At 39.0% G+C, this 23,983-nt stretch overlaps 1 protein-coding gene across 2 annotated transcripts in view; it reads left to right on the forward strand.

The window, feature by feature from the left end:
* The window catches only part of ITGB8 (integrin subunit beta 8), an 86,537-nt gene extending 63,506 nt beyond the window's left edge, over nucleotides 1-23,031 (forward strand). Inside the window, exons 9-14 of one of the 2 annotated variants that reach the window (XM_039525699.1) lie at nucleotides 2,379-2,513; nucleotides 5,783-6,188; nucleotides 10,127-10,352; nucleotides 12,777-12,880; nucleotides 14,558-14,721; nucleotides 22,584-23,031. In XM_039525699.1, the coding sequence (XP_039381633.1) occupies nucleotides 2,379-2,513; nucleotides 5,783-6,188; nucleotides 10,127-10,352; nucleotides 12,777-12,880; nucleotides 14,558-14,721; nucleotides 22,584-22,751 (1,203 nt within the window). In that variant the 3' untranslated portion in view covers nucleotides 22,752-23,031. Of the gene's footprint in view, nucleotides 1-2,378; nucleotides 2,514-5,782; nucleotides 6,189-10,126; nucleotides 10,353-12,776; nucleotides 12,881-14,557; nucleotides 14,722-14,818; nucleotides 20,812-22,583 lie in introns of those variants that run through there. The other variant, XM_039525700.1, reaches the window with a different exon arrangement.
* Nucleotides 23,032-23,983: the final 952 nt, after the last annotated feature.

The raw sequence follows: 23,983 nt of genomic DNA on the forward strand, positions 1-23,983 counted from the left end.
TCACTCTCCAGTGGTGGCTGGACTGAGACACAGTGTGTGCCGGTATCTCCTTTACAAGGCCTACCCCTTCAATGTTGCTGGTCATTGACAATTTGGACGTGGGATGGGGAGCTCACTTGGGGCCCCTCAGTACTCAGGGCCTCTGGACGCCAGAGGAAATAGCCCTACATATCAATGTCAGGGAATTAAGAGTGGTGCACCTAGCCTGTCAGGCATTCTGTCACAACCTACATGGCAAATGTGTGTCACAACCACAATGTTTTATATAAACAAACAAGGGGTGGGGGCGGGCTCGCTCCTCTCCCACGTGCCAGGAAGCGCTGAGACTATGGGAGTACTGCATAGTCCACTCCATTTCCCTGGAAGCCTCCTATCTACCAGGCACTCAGAACAGGCTGACAGATCTTTCACCAATCATCATGAGTGGTCCATCTGACCAGATGTCTTGAATGCAGTTTTTCCCGAGGTCGGGGTTTCCCCAGGTGGAACTGTTTGCAACCAGATTTAACAGGAAATGCCCCCAGTCCTGCTTGAACCTGGGGCACAGCTCAGACTCGCTCTCCAATACCTTTCTCCTTCCCTGGAGAGGGAGGTTTCTCTACACCTTTCCACCCACGCTGCTCATCCATAGGGTGTTACTCAAGGTAAGGAGGGAGAAGGTGCACATAATCCTTATAGCACAGGCTGCCGGACTTGATCACCCAAGAGCACAGATATATGCTCCACCCGAACCTGGAGTCCCTACACTTGTTGGCCTGGAATCTCCATGGCTGAGTGAGGCAGAGGAAGACTGCTCGGCACTGGTGTGAGCTGTCCTTATGGGTATCAGAAAGCAGGCAACTAGAGCGGCCTATTTGGCTACGTGGAAGAGGTTTATGCTGTGGTCACTGCAGAGAAAGATCCTACCTTTGGAGCCCCACTGCCTGTTATCCTGGACTACCTGCTCTACTTGAAGAAGGAAGATCTTGTGGTATTGTCCTTCAGGGTTCACTTAGCTGTGATCTTGGCCCCAGCAGTGAATGGACGGTCGGTATTTTCAAACCCAATCTGTGCCCAATACTTGAAGGTATTAGAGCATTTGTATCCACAGGGGTGCCAACCTCTGCCTCCTTGGGACCTCATCCTGGTACTGTCAAGACTGACAGTACCAATGGCCAATGGCAACATGCCTCTTCTTGTTCTTGTCCTTTAAAACAGTTTTCATGGTAGCAATTATTTTGGCTAGAAGAGTCTCGGAAATTGGGGCCCTCACCTCTGAACCGCTGTATACAGTTTTCTTCAAGAACAAGGTCCAACTTCGACCACATCCATCTTTCTTTCCAAAAGTGGTCTCTTATTTTCACAGTAGCCAGGAAATTTTTCTTCCCAAGCCTCATGTTAATAGGCAAGAGCAGAGGCTACAGTCTTTGGACGTTAGATGCGCACCTTTTTACATAGAAAAGGACCAAGCTGTTCCGGAAGACCACGCAGCTTTTTGTCACTATCACAGAGAGGATGAAGGAGAATCCTGTCTCATCACAGATAATCTCTTCTTGGATCACATCCTGCATCCGCATGTGCTACGACCTAGCTTACGTGTCACTTCTGTGCTTGCTAGCACACTCCACAAGATCACAAGCCTCTTCAGCGGCATTTGTGGCTCGAGTCCCGATCCTGGATATCTGCAGGGCAGTGACCTGATCTTCTGTCCACACATTCATCTCGCACTATGCCATCACTCAACAGGTCAGAAATTCTGCAGCTTTTGGTACAGCGGTCCTCCAGTCTGTGTTTCAGCAAAACTCCAATTCCACTACTTAACTGATTGCTTTGGAATCACCTATATTGGAATGGACATGAGCAAGCTATCAAAGAAGAAAAAACGGTTACTAACCTTTCTGTAAGTGTTCTTCGAGATGTGTTACTCATGACCATTCCGCAACCCGCCCACCTACCCCTTTGTTGGAGTTGCCGGCAAGAAGGAACTGAGGAGGCGGCAAGTTAATATATACTGCGCCAAGAAGGCACCGCTCCCAGGGGCATCATAGTCAACCTGACGGATACCACTAGGGGGAAAACTTCTGGCAATGGTGCACCCAACTCATGCACACCTATATTGGAATGGACATGAGCAACACATCTTGAAGAACAATAGTTACAGAAAGGTTAGTATCCATGTTTTCTTTTTCAGGATTACTAGCTAACTGATTGTATGTATTTGGAATATAATTGGGTCTTTATATGGAAAAGAATGCTTTAATTCATTCCTTTATTCAGACAGACTGACAAGATTTATTCATTTCAGTTAAAGCCTCTCAGTCAAGCATGCTCATGTTTTAGACCCTAATGCATATTAAATGTTGAAATGCAATGTAACTAAAAATTGTTTTTCCTTACAGAAACTAATCTCTGAAGTGAAAATTCAGGTGGATAACCAGATCCAAGATCTACACTTTAACATAACTGCACTCTGCCCTGATGGAAGTAGAAAAACAGGCATGGAAGGATGCAAAAATGTGGCCTATAATGAAGAAGTATGTTGAGTTTCTGAGTTGCAAAGGAATTGAGCTATTTATTGTATTTTTCTTAGTTGTATGGTATCTTCTAGAGCTTTTTTAAGACTGAAAGTAGATTTCTGTGTTCTTGATCATCAACTCTCCACATTCTCCTTGGCATTATTTCTCCTGAACCTTATTTAAAACCAAAAGCTACTGTTTGTTCTCACTGATTTCATGGAGATAAGGTTCAAAGCATTGTTGTCAACCATCTAAATAATATTTATGAGGACCATTCCCCACAGTCCACCACTGAATGTGCTCATGTTCTATATGAAAGGTCTCTTCAGCTGAAGAGCCTTACAGATATGCGAGAAGAGTCATTAGGGGCAGATTGACAACTGCTTGGCCATGGCTTGGGGCATTTTTTTTCTGCTTCTTTGTTTAAAAAGTGTGTCTCCTACACATGTCCAGAGATCCTGGTAATTGGTATATTGTGTAAATCAGATTAAAGTGTCAATTTATGTCCATCTGGAGGATTATCCTTTAGTGGATGTAATCGGTTCTATTTGTGCGTGCATTTATATCTTTATTCTATTGCTTAAATTAGCAAAGTAATTTATTTAATTCATTAAGAAGAGTTCTGTGTTTTTTGGAGTGTAAGTTCAAGGAGTTCTGTTCCTCTTACCAAGCTTATGTAGCTTAGCTAAAGTCACTCATGTGTATGGATGTATGCAGTCACAAATCAGTGGATTTGCTGTGTGAAATTTAGAAATTACACCATGCTTTATACTTGTGTAGATTTTGTTTGTGTGACTAGTTTCAGATGAGCTTGCTAGTTTTTTCCTTTAAGCTCAGCTACAGTGTTCCCACCTATGCTTGTCATAGGTAGTATCATTGTAATTAGTTATGTTGTCTAATATTTATCTGTTTCCTTTTAATTAAAACAAAGCAAATGTGGTCCAAAACCAGCAGCAGCTGAAAATTAGCCTTCTTCAAGAGGTTAACTTCTTAACAGTAAATCTTCCTTTCAGTATTTGTTTACTTGGAGAATGCTTTTCCTTAATTCTCACATTCCTTTCATTGCACAATCCTCCTTCCTTTCTCCTCCTACCAAAACACAAAACTGTTCTATGCTTTGGAAGATTCTGTGATCTCTTCAGGGTATAAGCACTTCAGCTAGTCTTTCTAGTAAGGCTGGTCATAATGTTTGGTGGTATTCACACTGTGTCCTAAAAACATGTTACTCCTTTAAATGTTGTACAGTGGTGGCCCAGGATTTTAGGCTCATGCATCAAAAAAACACGGGAGAAAGACAAAATACCATGTCCTGCTGCTTGGAGGCACAGCTTTTCTCCTTGTTATCCATGTACAAATCAGGTCTGAGGCTTTCTTCAGTCTGATCCCAAGATAGAGGTAACTGCCAAACAAAGTCTGGCTTTCTCCAGGTGGGGGTCAGAGAGGTGGTGGGGAGGGAAAAAAAAGGAGAAATAATAAGCAGTTTTAGCTTCTCTTACTTAGTCCAACTTCTTGTGTAATACAATAGTCAGTTTCTTATTTTCTGAATCTGGGCTTTGATTTGGAAGTCTACAGACCTAGTTACCTCCTTAGACTGGAGGAAACATCTCCTTCTTCCCTAATTCGTTTGCTACCCCTTCTTTCTGTTTATATTCCTGCTCTGATGAACACGGATGGGAGTTTTCCCTTTCCAATCAGCAGGCTGAGCAGCTTTTCAAAAGAGGCCCCTGTGCTTGGTTGCCTTCATAGGCAGTACCCTACCAATGAAAAAGACAAGCACCAAATGTAAAGGTTTGAATACTTGGTTGATCCAACCCATGGGAAAATATCTACTGCCTTCAAAGTGTCCAAAGGCCATGGGTTTTAGTTCATCAGTGGACTGGCATATCAAAGAAGATGGGTATCCCATGACAGAAGGACCAGAAGAAAAAAGGACAGCTCTGCAGAAGTGATTTGCAGAACTACTACTGCCTTTAGCTCTCTCCAGTTCTATGTCCTCGATCTTTCTGTCCTTCTCCTGCCCCCTGTTAGAATCTGGATAGCACCGAGAGCTCCCATAGCCCTCTCTGCACCACAGGGCAAGAGTTGGATGTGCCCTGGGCTCAGACTTCAGGCTGGTTCTTGTTGTTGTTTTTGTTACATTTGTATAGGATCCAGGGGGTTGGAGGGAGGTCTTTCCCACGCCTAACCACTTGAAAGTAGTGAGAATATATTGTTGAAGATTCCTTAGAGGCTGGTCTTCTCCATCATCCCCTCCAGCTGGCTTTTTGTCCGGTGGAAGAAGGTTTGATGAGTCCCTGGTTTCTGTTTGCTTATAGCAGGAATGAGTTAGCAGCCAGAAAGATCTCACTCTGTACAGTCTACGGTCCTTATTTTTTTCCTTGCTCATTTATAAGTCATGAAGGAAAGAACCTACTCATGCACTCATTAAGCTGCCAGCAACACACAGTGTTAAGGGTCCCAGTGATATCATATTTTTCATATTGGAAACTAAGCATATGTAGTCCTCAAGTAGCAGAGGTCATGCATGGTCTAATCCAAGGTATTCATGCAGAAGTCCTAAAAACCAGATCAGGTCTCCAAGGAAACATACATATGGTATTATTCAGATTACATAGTGAACCTTCAAATATTTAATATTTTAACTTTGTTTTATTTGCTGAGCTAGTGTTGGTGAAATGCCAAAAAGTGTAAGTGGTGTTACAGGCTTAACAGTGCAATAGGCATGTATATGTTGTTCAAACAAATACTTTTATTTATGTCTTACAGTGACACAATGGTTACCAATATGTTAACTCACTGATGTTAGGCTACTCTGAAAGGTTTATACATTTGTATTGGCATAAATTGTAAACTCTTTGTGGCAGGGATATGTCTATTGTGCAGTGCAGAGTCCCGATTATGATAAAGGTTTCTAGGGGCTGTCATAATGTAAATAATAATAAGAGAAGGAAATTTCTGACATCACTGTCAGAAGTTAGAAATAGAACAGCTACCTTTGCAAATGCTGTATTCCTTTGTTTAAATCTGCATTCTGCAGATTATTTACAATGCCTTTTCAACACGAAATGTAGGCTGTTGTTGGTCTTGTACTATTGGGTTTCACTATGCTTGTTACTTTTGCCATTACTAAAATATGATGCATTCATCAATTGCTACTGTGTCTTCAGTCTTATTGCTTGGTAAGTATTATAAGTGGTATGATTTCTTGTTTAATTTATAATAGAATGTTGAAACAATTTACAGGAAATAATTACTACATTATAAATGCAGAATTTATTTTTTCTTAGGTGCTTTTTAATGTATCAGTTTCAATGAAAGGATGTGGTACAACTGGAGGAAGAAAATATGTGATAATCAAACCTATTGGTTTCAATGAAACCACCATAATTAATATATATAAAAACTGTGCCTGTCAGTGTGAGGACAGTGCAAGGCACAAAAGAATATGTGTCGATGAAACTTTTATCGATGGTGAAAGCACCCATTGCGAAGACACTAACTGTACTTCCAGTGAAGATACATTTCCTTTTGAGAGATGTAAGTTGCACCCGGACCAGCCCATCTGCAGTGGTCAAGGAGACTGCATAGGTGGAAGATGTCTCTGTCACAAAACCAGGCTGGGCAAAGTGTATGGCAAATACTGTGAAATGGATGACTTTTCTTGCCCATATTACCGTGGAAACCTGTGTGCTGGTAAGCTACAGAATTTAAGTGTGTTTTTTCTCAACCGTGTGTTTATGTACAGTATGTAGTCTAACAATAATGAATATGGTTGTCAAACACTAAATGTTCCATTAAGTTAATTTATTTATTTTTAAAGCCTGGTAGAGTGTCTGTAGCTCTGGAGACTGAAGTCCTCTGTTAACTACAGGTGTCTCAAAATCTCATACGCTTTTGAGATTGTCTGAACCAAAACACTGGACTTAGACAATCTCTAAATTCAAGAATTTCAACACTAAACTCATACATTTTTCCAGAGATAGCTTATCCATGATAACAATATTGTTATTTCTATAAAAGAAGAGAAGCAACTTCTACATATGAGTCTGTGTGAACACCACCAAACTTTGGAAAATATCTTTCTGGATCTGATTTTGTGTCTCAGGCTCATCTCCGGTTATATTATGACATGGATTCCGAAGAAGATGCAAGTGCATAGCATAGTATAACTACAAGTCACCCCAAATTAATGCCATCAGGCCTTAGGTTGATGTTCAATTTCATATGCTAACAAACAGACTAAAGTAGCTCAGAACAACCAAGCCAAAAACAGGACAATGTGAGCAGTATGAAACCAAATGAGCTCTTGATTTGGTACTTGAGACCTTCATTCCATTCTTGGGGTGAAATTCTGTTTGCAAAGAAGTGTGAAAATGAAAATTTTGCCTGAGGCAGGAGTGTGACATGAATGCCAAAACACCATTACAACAGAAGCAAAGAAGCAGACTGTGCCCAGTACCATTGTTATCTGTCAGCCAAAATTTATTTTCTCTTTCTCAGTGGAAGTAAAATTTAAATTTTTATTTTATTTTTTTATTTTAAAATAACTTAATACGTAAATATCTTTTTTGTAGTCCTCACTGTTCAATGAAATGTGTCCATATATTTAATTTCACTTCACTGTATGGTGCACAACCTGTGCATTGATGGTCAAACTTAGGTCACATTTACAGTAGTGCAAATTTAGAACTCCTCTGACTTCAGTAGAGTTATTCTGGTTTAACGCTACTGTAATTGTTGCAGTACCTGAGTAGGCTGCCCACACTGAGAGCCTTTTCCAGTCCCTTGAGAGTGCAGCTCTTTCAAGTGTCAGGCATTCACTTCTCTTTGGGATGAGATCATGCAATCCAGCCACTCTCCAGCTGAGTTTCTGGGTTACTTCCCTGGTTGCCAGCCGTGTTATTTAGCAGGTTCAGTGAGCTTAGCACCTACAAGATCTTTTTCTCTGGGCACCTATGACAGCCTACATTTTCAATAAAAACAAACAGGAGTCCTTGTGGCACCTTAGAGACTAACAAATTTATTTGGGCATAAACTTTTGGGGGCTAGAATCCACTTCTATCAGATGTATAGAGTGGAAAATACAGTAGCAGGTATAAATACATGAAAAGATGTGAGTTGCCTTGCCAAGTGTGAGGTCAGTCTAACGAGACAATTCATTTGACAGCAGGATACCAAGGGAGGAAAAATAACTTCTGAAGTGGTAATGAAAGTGGCCCATTTCAGACAGTTGACAGGAAGGTGTGAGTAACAGTAGAGGAAAATTAGTATTGGGGAAATTAGGTTTAAGTTTTGTAATGACCCAACCACTGCCAGTCTTTATTCAGGGCTAACCTGATAGTGTCCAGTTTGCAAATTAATTCCAGTTCTGCAGCTTCACGTTGGAGTCTGTTTTTGAAGGGTTTTTTGGTTGAAGAATTGCCACTTTTAGGTCTGTTATTGAGTGACTAGGAAGATTGAAGTTTTCTCCTACTGGTTTTTTAATGTTATGATTCCTGATGTCAGATTTGTGTCCATTTATTCAGTTTCTTCAAACCAAAGTATGTTTTAATTTGCCCAACAGGTACACAGTCCTTAGAGAAGTAGATTTAAAATAACTGACTTACACAAAAGTTCCCTTATCTAAGCTTAACATTTCTATCCAATGCTCAGGTTGGTCTGACTTGTTCCCCATCTCTAAGTTGGGAGAACCAGCCCTTACTGCTTACAGCCTTCTTCACTGGAGACCTCACAGCCTGTCAGCTTTTTCCTGACACACCCAGGGCTGCCTCTCCCAGCTGACCCCCTCTCTCCCCTCCAAAAAAACCCCTCCTTTTCCAGGGGCATCTTTTAAAGCATTCCTAGTCTTTTGATCTTGTAGGGTCTCTTTTGATCCCAGGCATAGTCTTGGGAAGAGTTAAACATCCTAACCTGGATGGAGCCAGCCAGGCAAATTCTCCCGCTAGCTGGAGGGCCCATCCGGTATATTAATTCCATGGAAGAAAACCAAGATACCTGAGAGAATGTCTTACCTGTGTCATTGTTTTACCTTTCCTGTTCAGTTCTGTAACAGCTTCTTTACAGCCTCCTTTGATATAGCTGTGTGCATTCAGTTAGGCAGCAATACAAAACAGAACAAGAAAACAAACTTATAATACATTCATAAAAATACATGTTCCCAGTTCATCACAGTAACTATGAACATAACTTTGCTCAGATGAAGTAGAAATAATAGTGTGTGATCGTTTAAATAATTACAGTATTGTAATGCATATGCACAAGGGGAGGGAGTTAAGGTTTACTTTTCACTTTTCCTGATTTTTGAATGCCTAACTTTGCAACTTTACTGTTTTCTTAACATGTACTTTATATATTGGAATATAATGTATATGCCTATGGTCTTCTTCCCCCCTCCTCTCTCTCTCTTCCCCCCCCAATCCAAAAATGCAAAGTTTAAAACTATCTTTAGTCACATTTGGTGGGAGGTGGGGGCAGAATAGACACTACCAGACGTCAAAAGTGAAACTATACAAGTGTCTACAACATGGAAAACACGTGCCTGAACACATTTTTAGCTGCCTCAGGCTGCCACAGTTTCACATAGAAAACTCTAAAGGAGATAAGGGCTTCTGTATAGCCCGTTACTCCTTTAGCATGCATGCTTAAATTCCCACTGAATGAAGCAGAGCTCATTACATGTTGTTGTTGTTGTTGTTACTGTGGTTCTAAATTAGATACAGACCTCTTTCATTTAGAACACTAGGAGAGGTTGTTATAGTCCTGTCTTTAAAAACAAAAATGAACTACCATTCGTACATAATTTTTTTCAAACCTTTAGAGCTTGGCCAAATCAAACTATTTTTCACTAAAGTACTAAAATGAATTTTTCATCCCTAAAGACTGTCTCCTTTCTAGATGTGCATTTTTTAACCCTATCTGCTTTAATGTGAGACCTGTTTAGAAAATTTCAGAATAACATTGTCTGATGAGAACAATGTAACTGCTTTTTTTCAGATTTTCAACAAAAAAAAAATAGGTCTATATCATACTGGGGAAATTTCAGCCTGAAAGGTGAAAATTTCAATAAGATATAAGCAAAACATGTGCTTAGGTTGACTTAGTTTTTCCATTCTAACTCTCTCATTTCTGAGAGATCATAGAAAAAGGCATCTGAGACAAAAACACAGAAAGCCATATTGACCTCAAATGTCAATGCAACCTAATCAATAATGGGGTAGATCTTCCCCTTATCCTGAGCCGCATGGACAGCGACAGTTATGTTTCTCCATGTCAGTATATCGACCATCTAAGTAAGCTGTCTGCATGGTTTGGAAATGGAGTACTGTAAAGGCCCTTCTTAGTGAGTTATTAAACAGACTGTCTAAATATCTGGCATACCCATGAGTCTTTTTAATAAGGGAAAACTAAGGTGACATTTGAAATAGAAACAACTGCCATATACAGTTACTTATTAATATCTTCTATTCTCAACTTGAATAGGGATTTCACACTTCTAAATTTAACTCTACTCATTTCCAATTCTGAGAAATCTAGAGAATGCTAAGGATTTTGAATATGTTCTAGTCAAGACGCGCACTTACTATGGCAGATGGGGATTTAACTGAACACTTATATACTCTCTGATGTTGCAGGCAATGGTGAATGTGAAGCTGGTAAATGTAAATGCTTTCGCGGCTGGGAAGGTGACCGCTGTCAGTGTTCACTATTGACAGCAAAACACTGCATGAATTCCAAAGGCCAGATTTGCAGTGGAAGAGGAGCATGTGTATGTGGAAAATGCGAGTGTACTGATCCAAGGAGTTTTGGCCGGTTTTGTGAATATTGCCCTACTTGTAACAATGTCTGTGATGAAAACAGGTATGTTTCTAATATGTGACTTAATTTCCATTTTTAATGTTGTTGTCCTCTCCCAGAATATTCCCATTCAGATGCTGTATACATTAGAATTTTATTCTCAATGTAGCCTTACTTAAACATGAAGCTTTGAGTCTCGACTTGAGGCTCGGACTGTACAGTTCATCTGCAGTTGAGGTATTCATGCTGACATGCCCAGATCCACATGCAATACACTGAAACTTACTTTTTTTTTTTTTTTTACCTGAAGTATCCCAGTAATTGTAATCAAGATGGTTGTTTTATATATTTCTCCATAAATACAGGATTATCATGGCAACATATATTTCCACTGCATTATTACTAAACTGGAATAATTTAGAGATGGTCTGAAAGTGGTATCTGTTACACACTAACCCTGTATCTGTCACTAACCCTTTATCAGGAAGGTTAAAACATAAAAAAATAACGTTGCTGCCAATGAAAACAAGGCTATTCATAAGTAGTTAAGGGAACACTGTTGTTTTGGGAACAGAGTATTAAAGAGGGTAGTATATTCATTCATTTGGTTCTGAATACAACATCTACAGGGCTGGGGGGAAAGGTGCAGCTTTGAGTTTTAAAGATAAATACTTAGGGTGAGTAGTTCCGCTCCCATGTGCGACGAGGTAGAAAGGCATCAATCCTGTTGCCATGCTGGCCCTTGTAGAGAGACTAGTCACAACCCTTTCCTTGTGCTCTCTCCCCAAATAAGACAAGGAAGAATGAGCCTGGAGACAAAGGGCTTGTCTACAGTCAAAACATGAAAGCAACACACTGCACTGCTGCATCTGCACCGCTGTAGCGCTTCAGTGTAGACACAACCTACGCACACGAGAGGGATTCTCCCATCTGTGTAAGTAATCTATCTCCCTCAGAAGCGGTAGCTAGGTCGACAGAATTCTTCTGTCAACCTAGTGCTGTCTGTGCAGGGACTTAGATTAACTAAACTACGCTACTCTGGGGTGTGGAGTTTTCACACCCCTGAAGGACATACTTAAGCCAATCTAATTTTCTCATGTAGATCAGGCCTCAGCCATGTGTCTCCCTCCCCACTAGCCAGCAGAGCTGGGCTAACAAGGGGGAGTAAATTCTCCACTCTTTCAAAGATTGAAGCAAGGCTCCTGAAGGCTTTTGTCAATCTCTCAGGCACACTTCTGCCAAAAGCTCTTGCAGGAATGTTACATCTTTCTGCAATCTCCATTGTGGGCAATTTAACCCTTCATCTAAAAAAGTAAACAGTAAGAATAGAAAGAATTGATATTTGTCAGTTGAATTCTGAGCTGTTTAGTATACATGCAGTTGGAGGAAAACCCCAGACCATGTCTGAAGAGGTGAATGCTAAGACCTGGCAGAATGATATGAAGATAGAGCAGCTGGGTTATATCTGAAAGTCAAAGGGAGTTAGTGCCCATGCCTTTGAACAATCTATCTCAACTTAATTAAAAAATCAATTGCATTTTTCTTGTAATACTAATGATGTTTGTCTTCTCTAGTCATTTAAAGTTCAGTTCTACTCTGAAAGTAGTAGTAAAAATGGCACTACCTACTCCGTTTGTATTCAGAGTCTGATCTGTTGACATTTAGTGACAACAGCAAGTTGTTTGCTACTTTACTTCTGTAGGAACGGCAGACCCAGTCCTGTGCAAAGAAGGTGCTCCTGTCTATTCTTCCTAATGTATCATCAAAAGAATTCCATTTGCAAGGCTAAATGTTTCCCTGTAATTATTCCTGTGCATCCCATTGAACACAGTGAAAATGTGGTGTAAGGGTGCGTTATTATTATTGATGATGCATGAAAAGAAAGAACCCACCTTTATTTTAGTAGCTCATGTTGAGTTTGTGGGTCTGATAGCTAAAGAAACCATGGGGTAGATTCTGTGCTGCAACATCTTAGATGTACAGCATGAAAGGTGTAGTCCAGGGCCAGGGGAGGGTGGCTTTGAGCCAGTCTAACTATTTTACTTCACTACTTTTCACCAAATAGTTTTGAAAAACGACATTGGCCTAAAGTAGAGAGACAAGGTGACCTTTTATTGGACCTGCTGGTGAAAGAGACGAGCTTTCAAGCTACACAAAGCTCTTCTTCTGGTCACTGTATTAGCTCTATGTAGCTTGAAAGCTTGTCTCTTTCACCAACAGACATTGGCCCAATAAAAGATATCACCTCCCCCACTTTGTCTCTCTAATATCCTGGGACCAACTCAGCTACAACAACACTGCAAGTAATAATGGGTTAAAATATTGCAAGAGAGAGAGAATATGTCTCAAAGTTAATAAATAAATGCTTCAGTATTTTTCTAGCAGCAAGAGAACATTATTTGAACACAATAATTATTCTGTTGATTTAATCGTTTAAGGAAAATGCAGTGAAGTTATAGTGGTGGTTCTTTATATGTTCATTTTCAGGAATTGTGTTCAGTGCCATTATTCTAACAATGCATCACAAACTACACCTGACCAGTGCAAAACCTCATGTGCTTATATGGTGCATTATATTGATCCAGCATCAGGTATGTAAAAACCTAGCTTTGCCTAATCACTTTAATAAAAGTATGAAAACCATCAAAATTCATAGTAGAGGAGCCACACAACACATTAGGCATCACTTAAGAACCACTTAATTCTTTAAAATTGAGTGTAAGTTATGTATAGGACTTCGTATAGGCCCTCTGCATTGGGGTGAATTTTTCCCCTTAGTTAACAGTTAATACTTAATTGTAAAAAAGTTTCCACTCTTCCCTTCCCTTATGCCTTCCTCAGCCCTACAAAATGTGCTACATCTTGACGTGTTATTTTGTAACAAAATCAAATCTGATATCGTCCTGCTTAAATATTCGTATGAATGACGTATTTAAAAATTGGCACTGATGCACAGATATTTCTGTAATAACGTTACTTGCTCTAGTTAGCATTTATATTCTCCTTCAAGAGTGGATGGTGATTGTTTGAAGAAAGTTTGTTTTGCTTCAGGGAAAATGAAAGATAAATAATAACAGGAAATGTGATTGGCAAGCTTTGCTAGATCAGATTTCCAGGATCCTTGAGAAGTTGCATCCAATAGTGAATCTTGCCTCAGTAATGTTTAAAGAAAGATTTACAGAAATTTATTATAGTAGCCATATGTTTTACTACTTCTCATATGTTTATATTATTTCACATTACAAGAGCTGAACAAATGAAGTAGAACACATAGCTCAATGAAACATTTTAATGTGTCTTAAGTATACACAGCTGTAAGGTAATGAGGGTGTGTAAAAGTCTTTCTCTATTAATAAACACATCCAAAGCCCATTCAAGTGACAGGGCCCAAATGGCAAAGAAAATTACATATATGTAATCATTTTTTGTCAGTTAATAGCTTTACGTAGACATTTTGTTTTAAAGAGGCATATAAAAGTAACAGTGATTCTATTTGGGATTTATGAGAAGGATCTGTAGATTTTTAAAACCATTAGAGGCCAAGACTATTGAGAGAAGTATCTCGGTGCAGTGCATAGGGCATGGGACTGGGAGTCAGGAGACCTGGGTTCTATTCCTGACTTTGCTACTGACCAGCAGGGAAAGTGACAAGCCTGACTTTTACCTTCCACCCTCTGTCTGTCTTGTCTGGGGCAGAGACTGTCTTATACTGTATTTTATGCAAAAAGAACAGGAGTACTTGTGGCACCTTAGAGACTAACAAATTTATTTGAGCATAAACTTTCGTGGGCTACAGCTCACTTCTACAGATGCATCCGAAGAAGTGGGCTGTAGCCCACGAAAGCTTATGCTCAAATACATTTGTTAGTCTCTAAGGTGCCACAAGTACTCCTGTTCTTTTTGCGGATACAGACTAACACGGCTGCTACTCTGAAACCTGTGTTTTATGGTGCCTAACGCAATAGAGTCCTGACCTCTAGGTGCTACTGTAACATTAAAGAATAAAAAAATTGTGACCCTATATCTGGATCTTTCTAATTGGAATTTTTTTTTCTTGATAAAGCTATTTTAAAAATAGTTTGCATATGGCAATCTGAATCATTATGCCTTCTTCATTAAATACTTTCACATGTACAATCGTTTGGGGTTATTTTAGGAATTTGATTTCATGAAGCTAAATTAATGTGCAGTGTTAAATTCAAACTTGGCTTAATGGGTGCCCCTTATCAATATTTTAGCTTTACACTCTTGTTTTCCTTTTATTGCAGAATGTTTCTCTGACCCAAACTACTTTAGAATCTTTTTCATAATCTTTATCGTTACATTTCTGATTGGATTGCTTACTGTACTTATCATCAGGCAGATAATTCTACAGTGGAATAGCAATAAAGTTAAATCTTCCTCAGATTACAGAGCATCTGCAACAAAGAAGGTAATTGATTTCAGAGAAAATCATATTCAGTACTTTTTTTTTTTGCTTGCATATAAGTGTTAGCTATTTGTTACTAATCTGTATCTTCTCCTTCAAGGATAAGATGTTTTTGCCTACTGTTTGTACGAGAACAGTAACATACAGACGTGACAAACCAGAAGATATAAATATCGACATCAGCAAGTTACGATTAAATGAAACTTTCAAGTGCGAGTTCTGAAGACCATTTTCTGAAAATCTCTATTTCCATCATTTTTTAAAAAGCTATCTTATTTTTACTGTGTAAGAGTCTTGATTGATGCTATTTGTTTTTGTGGCATGCATTTGTTGAATACTGTAACAAACCAACATGTGAGCATAGTCACATAATGTGACTACGTTTGAAGTTATGGCTGCTGTATTTTATGAAAGAGAAATGTGCATTACTACTGTTCAAGACCATTAGTGTTGGTGTAGCACTTTAATGTAAAATAATTTATTTAGTTATGGCATAGAATGTAGATATGAACATGGGGGGACAAAGCACTGATCTCACTTTACATGTAGCTAGTATTGATGTGCGCTGTGGGAATGGGCAAAACTGTGATTAAAATATTAACATTCCTATACATTATGGTAATAGATGGAGCTATTGGAGTACTTGTACATGTAGAAACGATACTTCTTAAAACTTTTATGGTTTTCCTTTCAAAGTTCCACTGATCTTGTCTGCTTTGACATCAGTTTATCTTCTTATAGTTACTTATAAAAAAATAACTGGATTAATGAGTGCTTAGTTACTACTGGTATTTTTTAAAATCTACAGATTATAATGTCACTTAAACAGGATTTATTCTTCTTATGTGATAAAGTGTATACATTTTAGTATTCCCTTTGTTCCAAAATAGAGACTTTTATATATATTTTAAGATATGTGAGAACTGAGTCAATATAAAAAGGGGAAGGGGGGAGAGAGTTATTCTAGTGTGGTTTTGTTTTTTTGTTTTAGCTGACTGGAATACGCTACATAATAATTAAACACACTGGCTAAATTCTGCTCTGGGGTTGGCAAGAGGAACTGCATTGAAGTCAGTTGAATTACACCAGGGCTGTATTTGGTCTGCTAGCTACATTTCAGTGTTTTGCCAAATAAGGATTCTCTTCTTGTTAAATATCTGATATGCCTGATTTTTCCACATCTGCTACTTTTTAGCTGAGAGAATCAGTTTGCATGAATCCTTTATTTAACCACCTAAATTGTTGTTGTAGTGCACTGAGATATGTATCCAGTAGGATGTGAAGGTGTCAAAAGAAAAAGAATACAGAAAAGAGGAGAGAATTTTTCCCATGAGAACTAGTTGAATTGACCAATGTAGATTCAAATTCTGCCTTCAGAAGTCATCAAGATCCTTCCTAGATTCAATGGGACCAATATGGATGCATCTGAGGGCAGAATTTGTACCACAGAATAAACTGTGCAAAGCTACTCTGCTTCTCCATAAAACAAACTCTGCAACAGTGGAGGCTGTTGTCTTGTTGCTATATGCCATATAAAGTGCACAGCTAGTAGTCAGACTGGCTTGTTTTACATTGTCATAAAGTTAGGAAGTCCTGGTAACCTCTTTGAAATATGCACTAAAAATAGTTGGCAAAAAATTATCTGAGATGACATATGTTATCAGTGCTAAATACTGATACTCAATACTAATCTGTGCCTGTTGCAGAGAGTATTTGCTTCACTGAAACAAAGGGGTCTTTATTAAAAAAAAAAGCAGAATAGACACATGGTTGAGATACTTATAAGAAATGAGAAAAATGAATTCTCCCAATTCTGCATTCCTTCTGTACAAGTCCCACTGAAATCTGGGAACGATGTGCATGTGAAAGGAATGCAGGATTTGGAACTGATAATCAGCTTTATGGGTTGTGTTTCACAGACTGCATTCCCTAATACACTGATCAAATGGAGGTTTGAAAAAAAATCCTACAAAGACAATGGCTCAAAATTTCCATTGTCATTGTTCTAACAGCTCTAGATATCAGTGGTAGTCACTACATACTTCCCCTAATAAGCCACCTTTTAAACTCCTCTATTAAGTATTTCTATGTCACACATCACAGTGGTATCTGAACTTCATTTCAGACAGCTTAAAAAGTCTTCCTTGAAATTGGAATACATTACACTGATTTTATTTGTGTTCGTGATAGCCTTCATTTTTATTTGTTAATTATAGATTATTGAAAAGTAAACTACAGTGAATCATTTCAACTTTATACTATATTTAACGTGAATTATTTTTCTTTATACTGCACAGTGTGGGACTCAGTCCTCCTCCCGTGGAAGTTAACGGGATGATTACCATTGACTTTACTGGGAACAGAATAAAGGCTCATGTGAAATAAACATATTTAATATTGCTCTGGTCACAACTTGCTAAAGAGAGGAGGAAACAGGGTACTGTCTGGATATCAGTAACTGTTTATTTAATTGAAAGATTTCATGTGCTTCACAAAAGATATGAACCTATTCTTTAAATAATGGAATATGATTTTTAACCTAATTCTCTTGGAATGAAATATAATAGCCCTTAAGACAACATATAGCTAAGTGATATAATTGGTAAAAATAACTTATAACTGTTTAAAATAACTTCTCTTCATTGTTCACAAGTCTCAAATTATGGAACAGAAATGGAGTTGGGGACTTCATATACAGGAGAGAAAGGGGTCTTTATGGTAACATCTCCCCCTACCTCCAAAATACCTCCTATCGCTGTTTCTCTCCTTCGGTTGCACTTTGTTGGAACTCCAGCTCTACTCCAGTGGGGGCATGGCCAGCATGTTGCCATCAGAACAGCTGCTCAATGCATTATGTTCCACTGTCAGTGAACTTTGCAACAGAAATGTCATTGTAAGCTGCTGCTGTCCTGAGTAGTTGTAACTCCCCCTTCCACTGTGTTAATGTACCATGGAGGAGGTTACGAGTGGGCTATTGACAAAGAATTAGCTGCTAGCAATGCAGAAGGCCAAGAGCTAATCTTTAGAAGGCCTGTGGGGAGGTCAGACAGAACAAGATCCTCAAGACGGTGCCTGATTCTAATGGATGGCTGCCATGCATGAGAAACTGTAGCCTTGCCTGCTAGCTTTCCCCTCAGCCATTGGCCCTGCTTTTCAGAAGGGATGGTGCAGAGGAGGAATGACCCAACAAAAGCCTCACAGTGGTGGAGATCTGTGCTCCCATTTGCACATAACCTTAAATGAGAAAGCACTTAGCCCATAATTCACAAGAAATTTGATCAGCACTTACGGTACTGTGGCTGTGCTTTGTGTAGCAGTTAGTGTGTGAGCTATTGTAAACAAGTTCGTTCTACATAGTTCATATCACAATTTCTTCTCTCTCTATTGTGCCTCTAAGGTGTTCCCTCCAAACAAAAAATATAACATTTGGCCTCAACCAAAGTCACTACAGGCTTATGGGAGAAAGTTAAGCCCACTGAAAAATGAATCATATTTCAAATAATTTGACAGTAGGCCAGCTCCAAAATATGGAACACTTCATTTAAGAAATACACACAGGTACTATATTTGTATGGTTAACTGGTCATTTGGGGATCTTTTTATTTTATTTGTTTTACTTTATGCCCCATAAGCACAATATTTACATGAGCATCTGCAGAAAAATTGTTATTCCTTGTTTAAACATCTCTATGAATGGTTTAATTATTCTAGTTCTTAAACTAGATACTTGAGCATAGAGAGAGCTGAATCCTATTAATCTCTAACTACTCGTTCATGTGTATTTTAGAAAGGAGAGATGCTTATGCATTAAAAATGTGCACATTACTTCTGAATTTAAAAAAAAGCATTCATAGAATTACAGTGACTCAGTGTCAATTACTTCCAAGCTCTATGAATACATTTATTACAGTGTCACAAATGAGTATGGGGAAATGGTTTGTTCATTCAGAAAATGTGCACATGATGTATGTGGAATTTTCATTGTTCCAGATTGAAATATTCACAAGCGGTGTTTAATGGAGACCTTAAAAAGAAACCGCATTTGTCTAGCCATACTTTACATGTTATCAGTTATTTGAATTATATTAATTTTTTTAGGTGTCATGGCTCAAAAATCTCCTATGCAAAGTATGGTTTTGTATTAGAAGAAATAATTTGCTGTACATGGTAAAATATTATGATACCCTTGCTTTCTCAAGTCACACTGGGGAATTAGTTCTTTTTTCCCATACGTGTGTGATTGTGACTGTGTTGTTAACTATGGCAGTGAACCTGTGAAACTTACTTTCAGGCAACACCAACTCTTCCAACTAGCCACGTTGGGTTTTATGATGCCCTTTAAGGCAGAGCTCAGGGTTGAGGGACGTGCAGAAATGTACTGCCTTAGCTGGGGCTTGATGAGGCGCAGTGTCTAAAGCAGGCAGAATTCATCCAAGAGCTTTGGGGAGCGAGGTTTGAGTGCAGTCCTTGAAGAGAGTGCAGTATCCATCCTCTGTGCCCAACCTGTTCTGCTAGCCAGTGCAGGAAACCATGTCCCTTCCCAGATACTTTGAAGAGGTTAGACTGGCAGAGGCACTCACAAGGTATTCCTTGTGCATAGTAGAGTGTAAGGGCCATTTTGTGTCCAGCCCCTGCATAGATGAGAAGGCTGCACTCTCTGTACCTAACCCTGTTCCCTGATGTAAACACAAAGGACAATGTTGGCGACTGACTAAGATGGATGACTTGAGGTAGGGTTGTAGGACTGGACCTATGAGCCTCAACTGAATCCCATTGAAGTCAGTGGGAATTTTTTCATTGACGTCGGTGGGCTTTGGAGCAGGCCCTAAGTAAGCAGCACAATTCACAGTTAGAAAAATGCACATCTGAAAGATACATCCGCTTTGATTTTTAGTTGGCAGTGCCAAGGTGTGGAGCAAGAAATTTTATTGATTCACTGCACTATATTTATCGGTCAATCAATGCTGAATGATACAAACTGTCCAATCAAATTAGAAATGAAATGTATCCATAGCGTTTATGCCAGGCATTTAAAATATAAAAATAAGATTTACATAGTAAACAATAATGAAGCAGTAGTTAGGAAGAATGTTACTGTTTTTAGCTATTGCTCTATACCCAGAACTCTGATGGAAGTCAAGGGAAATTTGAGTGTCCTGTACATTGATGTCAGCAATAAGTTAAAATTACCTAGCAAAAATAATTTGTATATAATGGGACAAATCAGTGCAGTTGCACAGAGTGCAAGCTAGCTTAGAATTAGAGCCCAGTATATTTTCATGTTGTTCAAGATGATTCTTTCTGAAAATAAATGTCCAGGAAGTTATTTTGCTTTAGAAATTCCTCTTCAGCTACCATTTCCTCTTTCCTTTATTTTTCTGTTGCACACTCTTGAAACAAGGTACGTAGCTAGGAAAAAATGAGTAAAATGTCTGGCATGTGTTGATGTGAGTTGAAATCCTGTCCCCTTTCAAGCCAATGGGAGTTTTCATTGGGGCCACAGCTTCACCTCAGCTACCTTCCTTTCTTTCCTGTTTGCAAACACATTAGTTTTAGACACATTCACTGTGCTGAGATCTATTTCACACTTACTACTACTGTTTTCAAAAAATAAAACTACTTTAAAGTGTCTCATTTAGCAAAGTAGTGATAAAATTACTAATACAATATGGGGGTTATCTTCATGTTTAATGTGCTGCCTTTCGTTAAAAAAAAGATGTGGATATATAATGATTCTTTAGATTTAAAAAGTTTGATACATAGAACATTTTAGGAAGGGAAGCAGGTTTTTAATAGATTTGTAACTCTTATTGTTCATTTCCAGCTTGAAATGACATTTTTTAAACAAATCACTACTTAAATGTGTCTGAAAATGTTCTGACTATTTTGTTTAAAATAATATACTTTGTAACTGGTTATTCATTTCAGTTGACTACTAACTTCTATTTTGATTATATTTATTAATGAATTGACATTGTAGTGTACTGCGAGATGTTTATTTTTCTATCAGAGCTGTAACAGCTATGACATAGCATTAAGTTAATGCAACATTATTGTACTTGCTCTCTAAAAAAATAAAAAAGTAGTATTTCATCCCTGTGAAGTGTCATGTTTTGTAATACACTCGTATTTTATCATTGGTGCTTTAAGAAAAATGTTTGTTATCCTCACTATAACACTTCCTCTAGGAATATAAAGGTAGTTCATTAGTCTGTAGGACTGTGTTAAGGAAAGAGAAGTTTGCTTAAAACTTGTCTATGATGAAATAGGACAGCATAAGGAGTGCTGGACCAAAATCTCAAGAAGCATGATTATTGGGTTTAGGTAAACATATGAAAGCATATGATGGTCCAGAACTCTCTCTGACAGTGTAGCTAGGAATTTATCAGCAAACATATGGGCAGCATTGAGTATGTTGGACTAGTATCTGACTCCCCTTTGGACATGTCTATGCTGCATCTGGAAGTGGGCCTTCCGGACTTGTGCTAGTAGCGCTCCTGCTAGTGCTCTAAAAATAGCTTCGTAGACAGTGCTTTGAGGTTACAGAGCCTGAGCTCCAGCCTGAGCTGCAAAGTCTACACGTGTATTTTTAGAGCACTAGCTTGAGACCCACTGGCACAAGTCTGTGGACCTGGGCTGGGAAGCTCACTAGCACATGCTGAGACACTACTCAGTAAACTGTCTCTGAACCTCAGAGAAGTGTAACATAGCATAGCAACGGGCATGAAGGCATGATTTGAATATTAATACGTGGCTATGAATATTCCTCCTCCCTGTCTCTACACATTGTTCCTACTCTGGGTAAGAATTGGCTTGTTGAGGTTGGCTTGGAATAGAGTTGTACTTTTGAGCATACATCTGTACCCTCATAGGACACGTTATGCTGCTTTTCTAACACTGGCCAAAATGGTGTCTGTAAATTGTGAAAGGGACATGCACTTTGTTCTTGTGTTGATTCTGGTCATATTAGTTTTCCTACAAAATTCTAGGACAAACCGTTGACGTGAAAAGGACTTCTATGCTTTAAGAACATACCTGATCACCTACAGAGACCGACAGGGGGCCAAGAAAGTCTAAATGAGCAGAGCTGTTTTCAAAACTTGTCCATGATGTGACACCACCAAAATTAACCTTTTTAGCTCTGTTTTGTTTCACATAATCACTTCCTACCCTTTAGTCATTCTTTCATCATGACCATAAATTGCTAATTCTGGCAAGTACTGTTTTTGCTTAATTGAAAATAGCACAACAATGCCTGGACAGGAATTAGCAGTCAAGTAAGGGCTGCTGTGTTCATGACAATCTGTATGTCACTTACATGAGCCCTTGGACTCAGCAACGCAAGAGATAAACCTTGGAAATGATATAGGGCAACATAAGAGAATGTTCTAAATGTTAAGAAAAGGAAAAATGTATCATTTTACCTTTTTTTTTTCTTTCAAAAGTTAGAACGATGACCACAATTTTCATAATTTCAGTGGAAGAGGACGAAGTTGAGGAACTGTTAGAGGCAAAGTATGAGCTATAGCAAATAAACTTATGCACCTACAAAGCCCTCTCCCCATTAACAACAGTGGTCCTGGTACCAAGCTATGTGGTGCACCTCCCAGTCTTCACCCCTGTTGTGGAATGATGGTAAATGAGCTTTATGAAGTCTTTCTTTTTTTCCACATAGGATGTGAAATGCAGCTATTAAACCGGACTATTACACAGTTATTTGTCCACATAGTGATAGTTTTTGGCACCATTCTAGCATATAATGTCTTATAATTATTCACGTCATTCACCTCATTGCATAGTCAGTGACCCTAATAGGGATTAACGTGGTTTGGCCCCAGTCTAATGCTACTCATATTGTTTTGCAGATCCCCTTGACAAGAAAAAAGCTTGTAGTTCAAGCTCTCAGAAGAGGAGGGAAACCTACCTTACAGCCTCTAAAGCCTAGGGATGAAAGAGGCCCTGACATCAACTACTTCTTTGACAACAGTGATGCAGGTGTACTTCCCTATTGTGTAATTTCAGTCTCTGCATGATTCCCATTGTGCTAAGGGCAAGATTTGTCCCAACATTACCTAAAGAAGTGTAAGAGTCGTCTGTGTCCGCGTGAGTGAGAGAGAGAGCTGACCACAAAGATCTGTGTTTGAAAAGCACAATGATGGTTTGAGTAAAGATCTGGAGTACGTGGTGGCACTAAAGCAACCGGAAAGGGATCAATGGGAGTGGGGAGAGAGGAGAAGAAGCCATTATCGAGCTGAGCATTACTAGCAGAAGAGTGGATTTTGAAGGGTGTTGGGGAGTTTTATTTTCTTGATCTACAATAAAGAAAAGAACCTTGGAAATATGCGCTTGCAACGCTGGGTTTATAACAAAACATTTAAAATGTACAAAATAAATAAAACTTTAATTGTATAGAAAACTTGCCTGGCCTGAAACTGTTTGAGAGGGTGAATAGCTTGTGGTACTGAAGCTGCTACTTCCCATTGGCGCTGTTGGGAGAGAGCGCGTGTGTGCGCACGTCCAAAGAACTGACCCCTAAATGTTTAGCTAACCCAGTAAATAAGAGCTGTTCCCCATCATGGGGAGTAGTGGGTGCACAGCACTCACCAACCTCTAATACCTGGACCCAGAGCCTACCAAGGCTGCATGGCGAGAGTGTGTCATGCTCCACTTCAGCTCCTGTGCTTTCCACTCAGCCCAGATCATCATCTGGCCTTTCATCATTTTCTTGACTTCAGACCAAACAATGTCCCGAAGTATGAATGTTATTGTTCTGTAATGACATTAGTGAATGTAAATAGAGATGCAATAAAACTATTACCAGCAAAACAAATCATTCAGGTATCAGTTACTGAAGGGACGCTCTCCAATATATTTTTAAATTCAGTCAAATTTTAATTAGCAAACAGAAACCAACACATTTGGCCGGAATCATTACTGCTGTAAAAGAGTGTGCAGCTCCATTGAAATCAACAGAACTGCGCTCGAAACAGGTCTGAATTTGGCTAATAGAGAACGTGATATCCATCACTGAGGGCTCCTCACTGTAGATATCTCACCCATTGACACAAAGGGCCTTCTCAGCAATGTTGGTAATTATTTTTTCATTTTTTATTTTTTTCGTGAGAAGGAAGTCTATTGTGCCGGGCACAGTGACTCTCAAATAGGTCAACTTGACCTGCTCTGCAGCCACAGCCTTCTGGGTCTCTTGAAGCATGGAAAAGACACACTTGTTTCTTTTGGGATTATCCAGCCTAAAATAAACAGG

Source organism: Mauremys reevesii, linkage group 2 (genome assembly GCF_016161935.1).
Source record: "Mauremys reevesii isolate NIE-2019 linkage group 2, ASM1616193v1, whole genome shotgun sequence".
NCBI lineage: Eukaryota > Metazoa > Chordata > Testudines > Geoemydidae > Mauremys > Mauremys reevesii.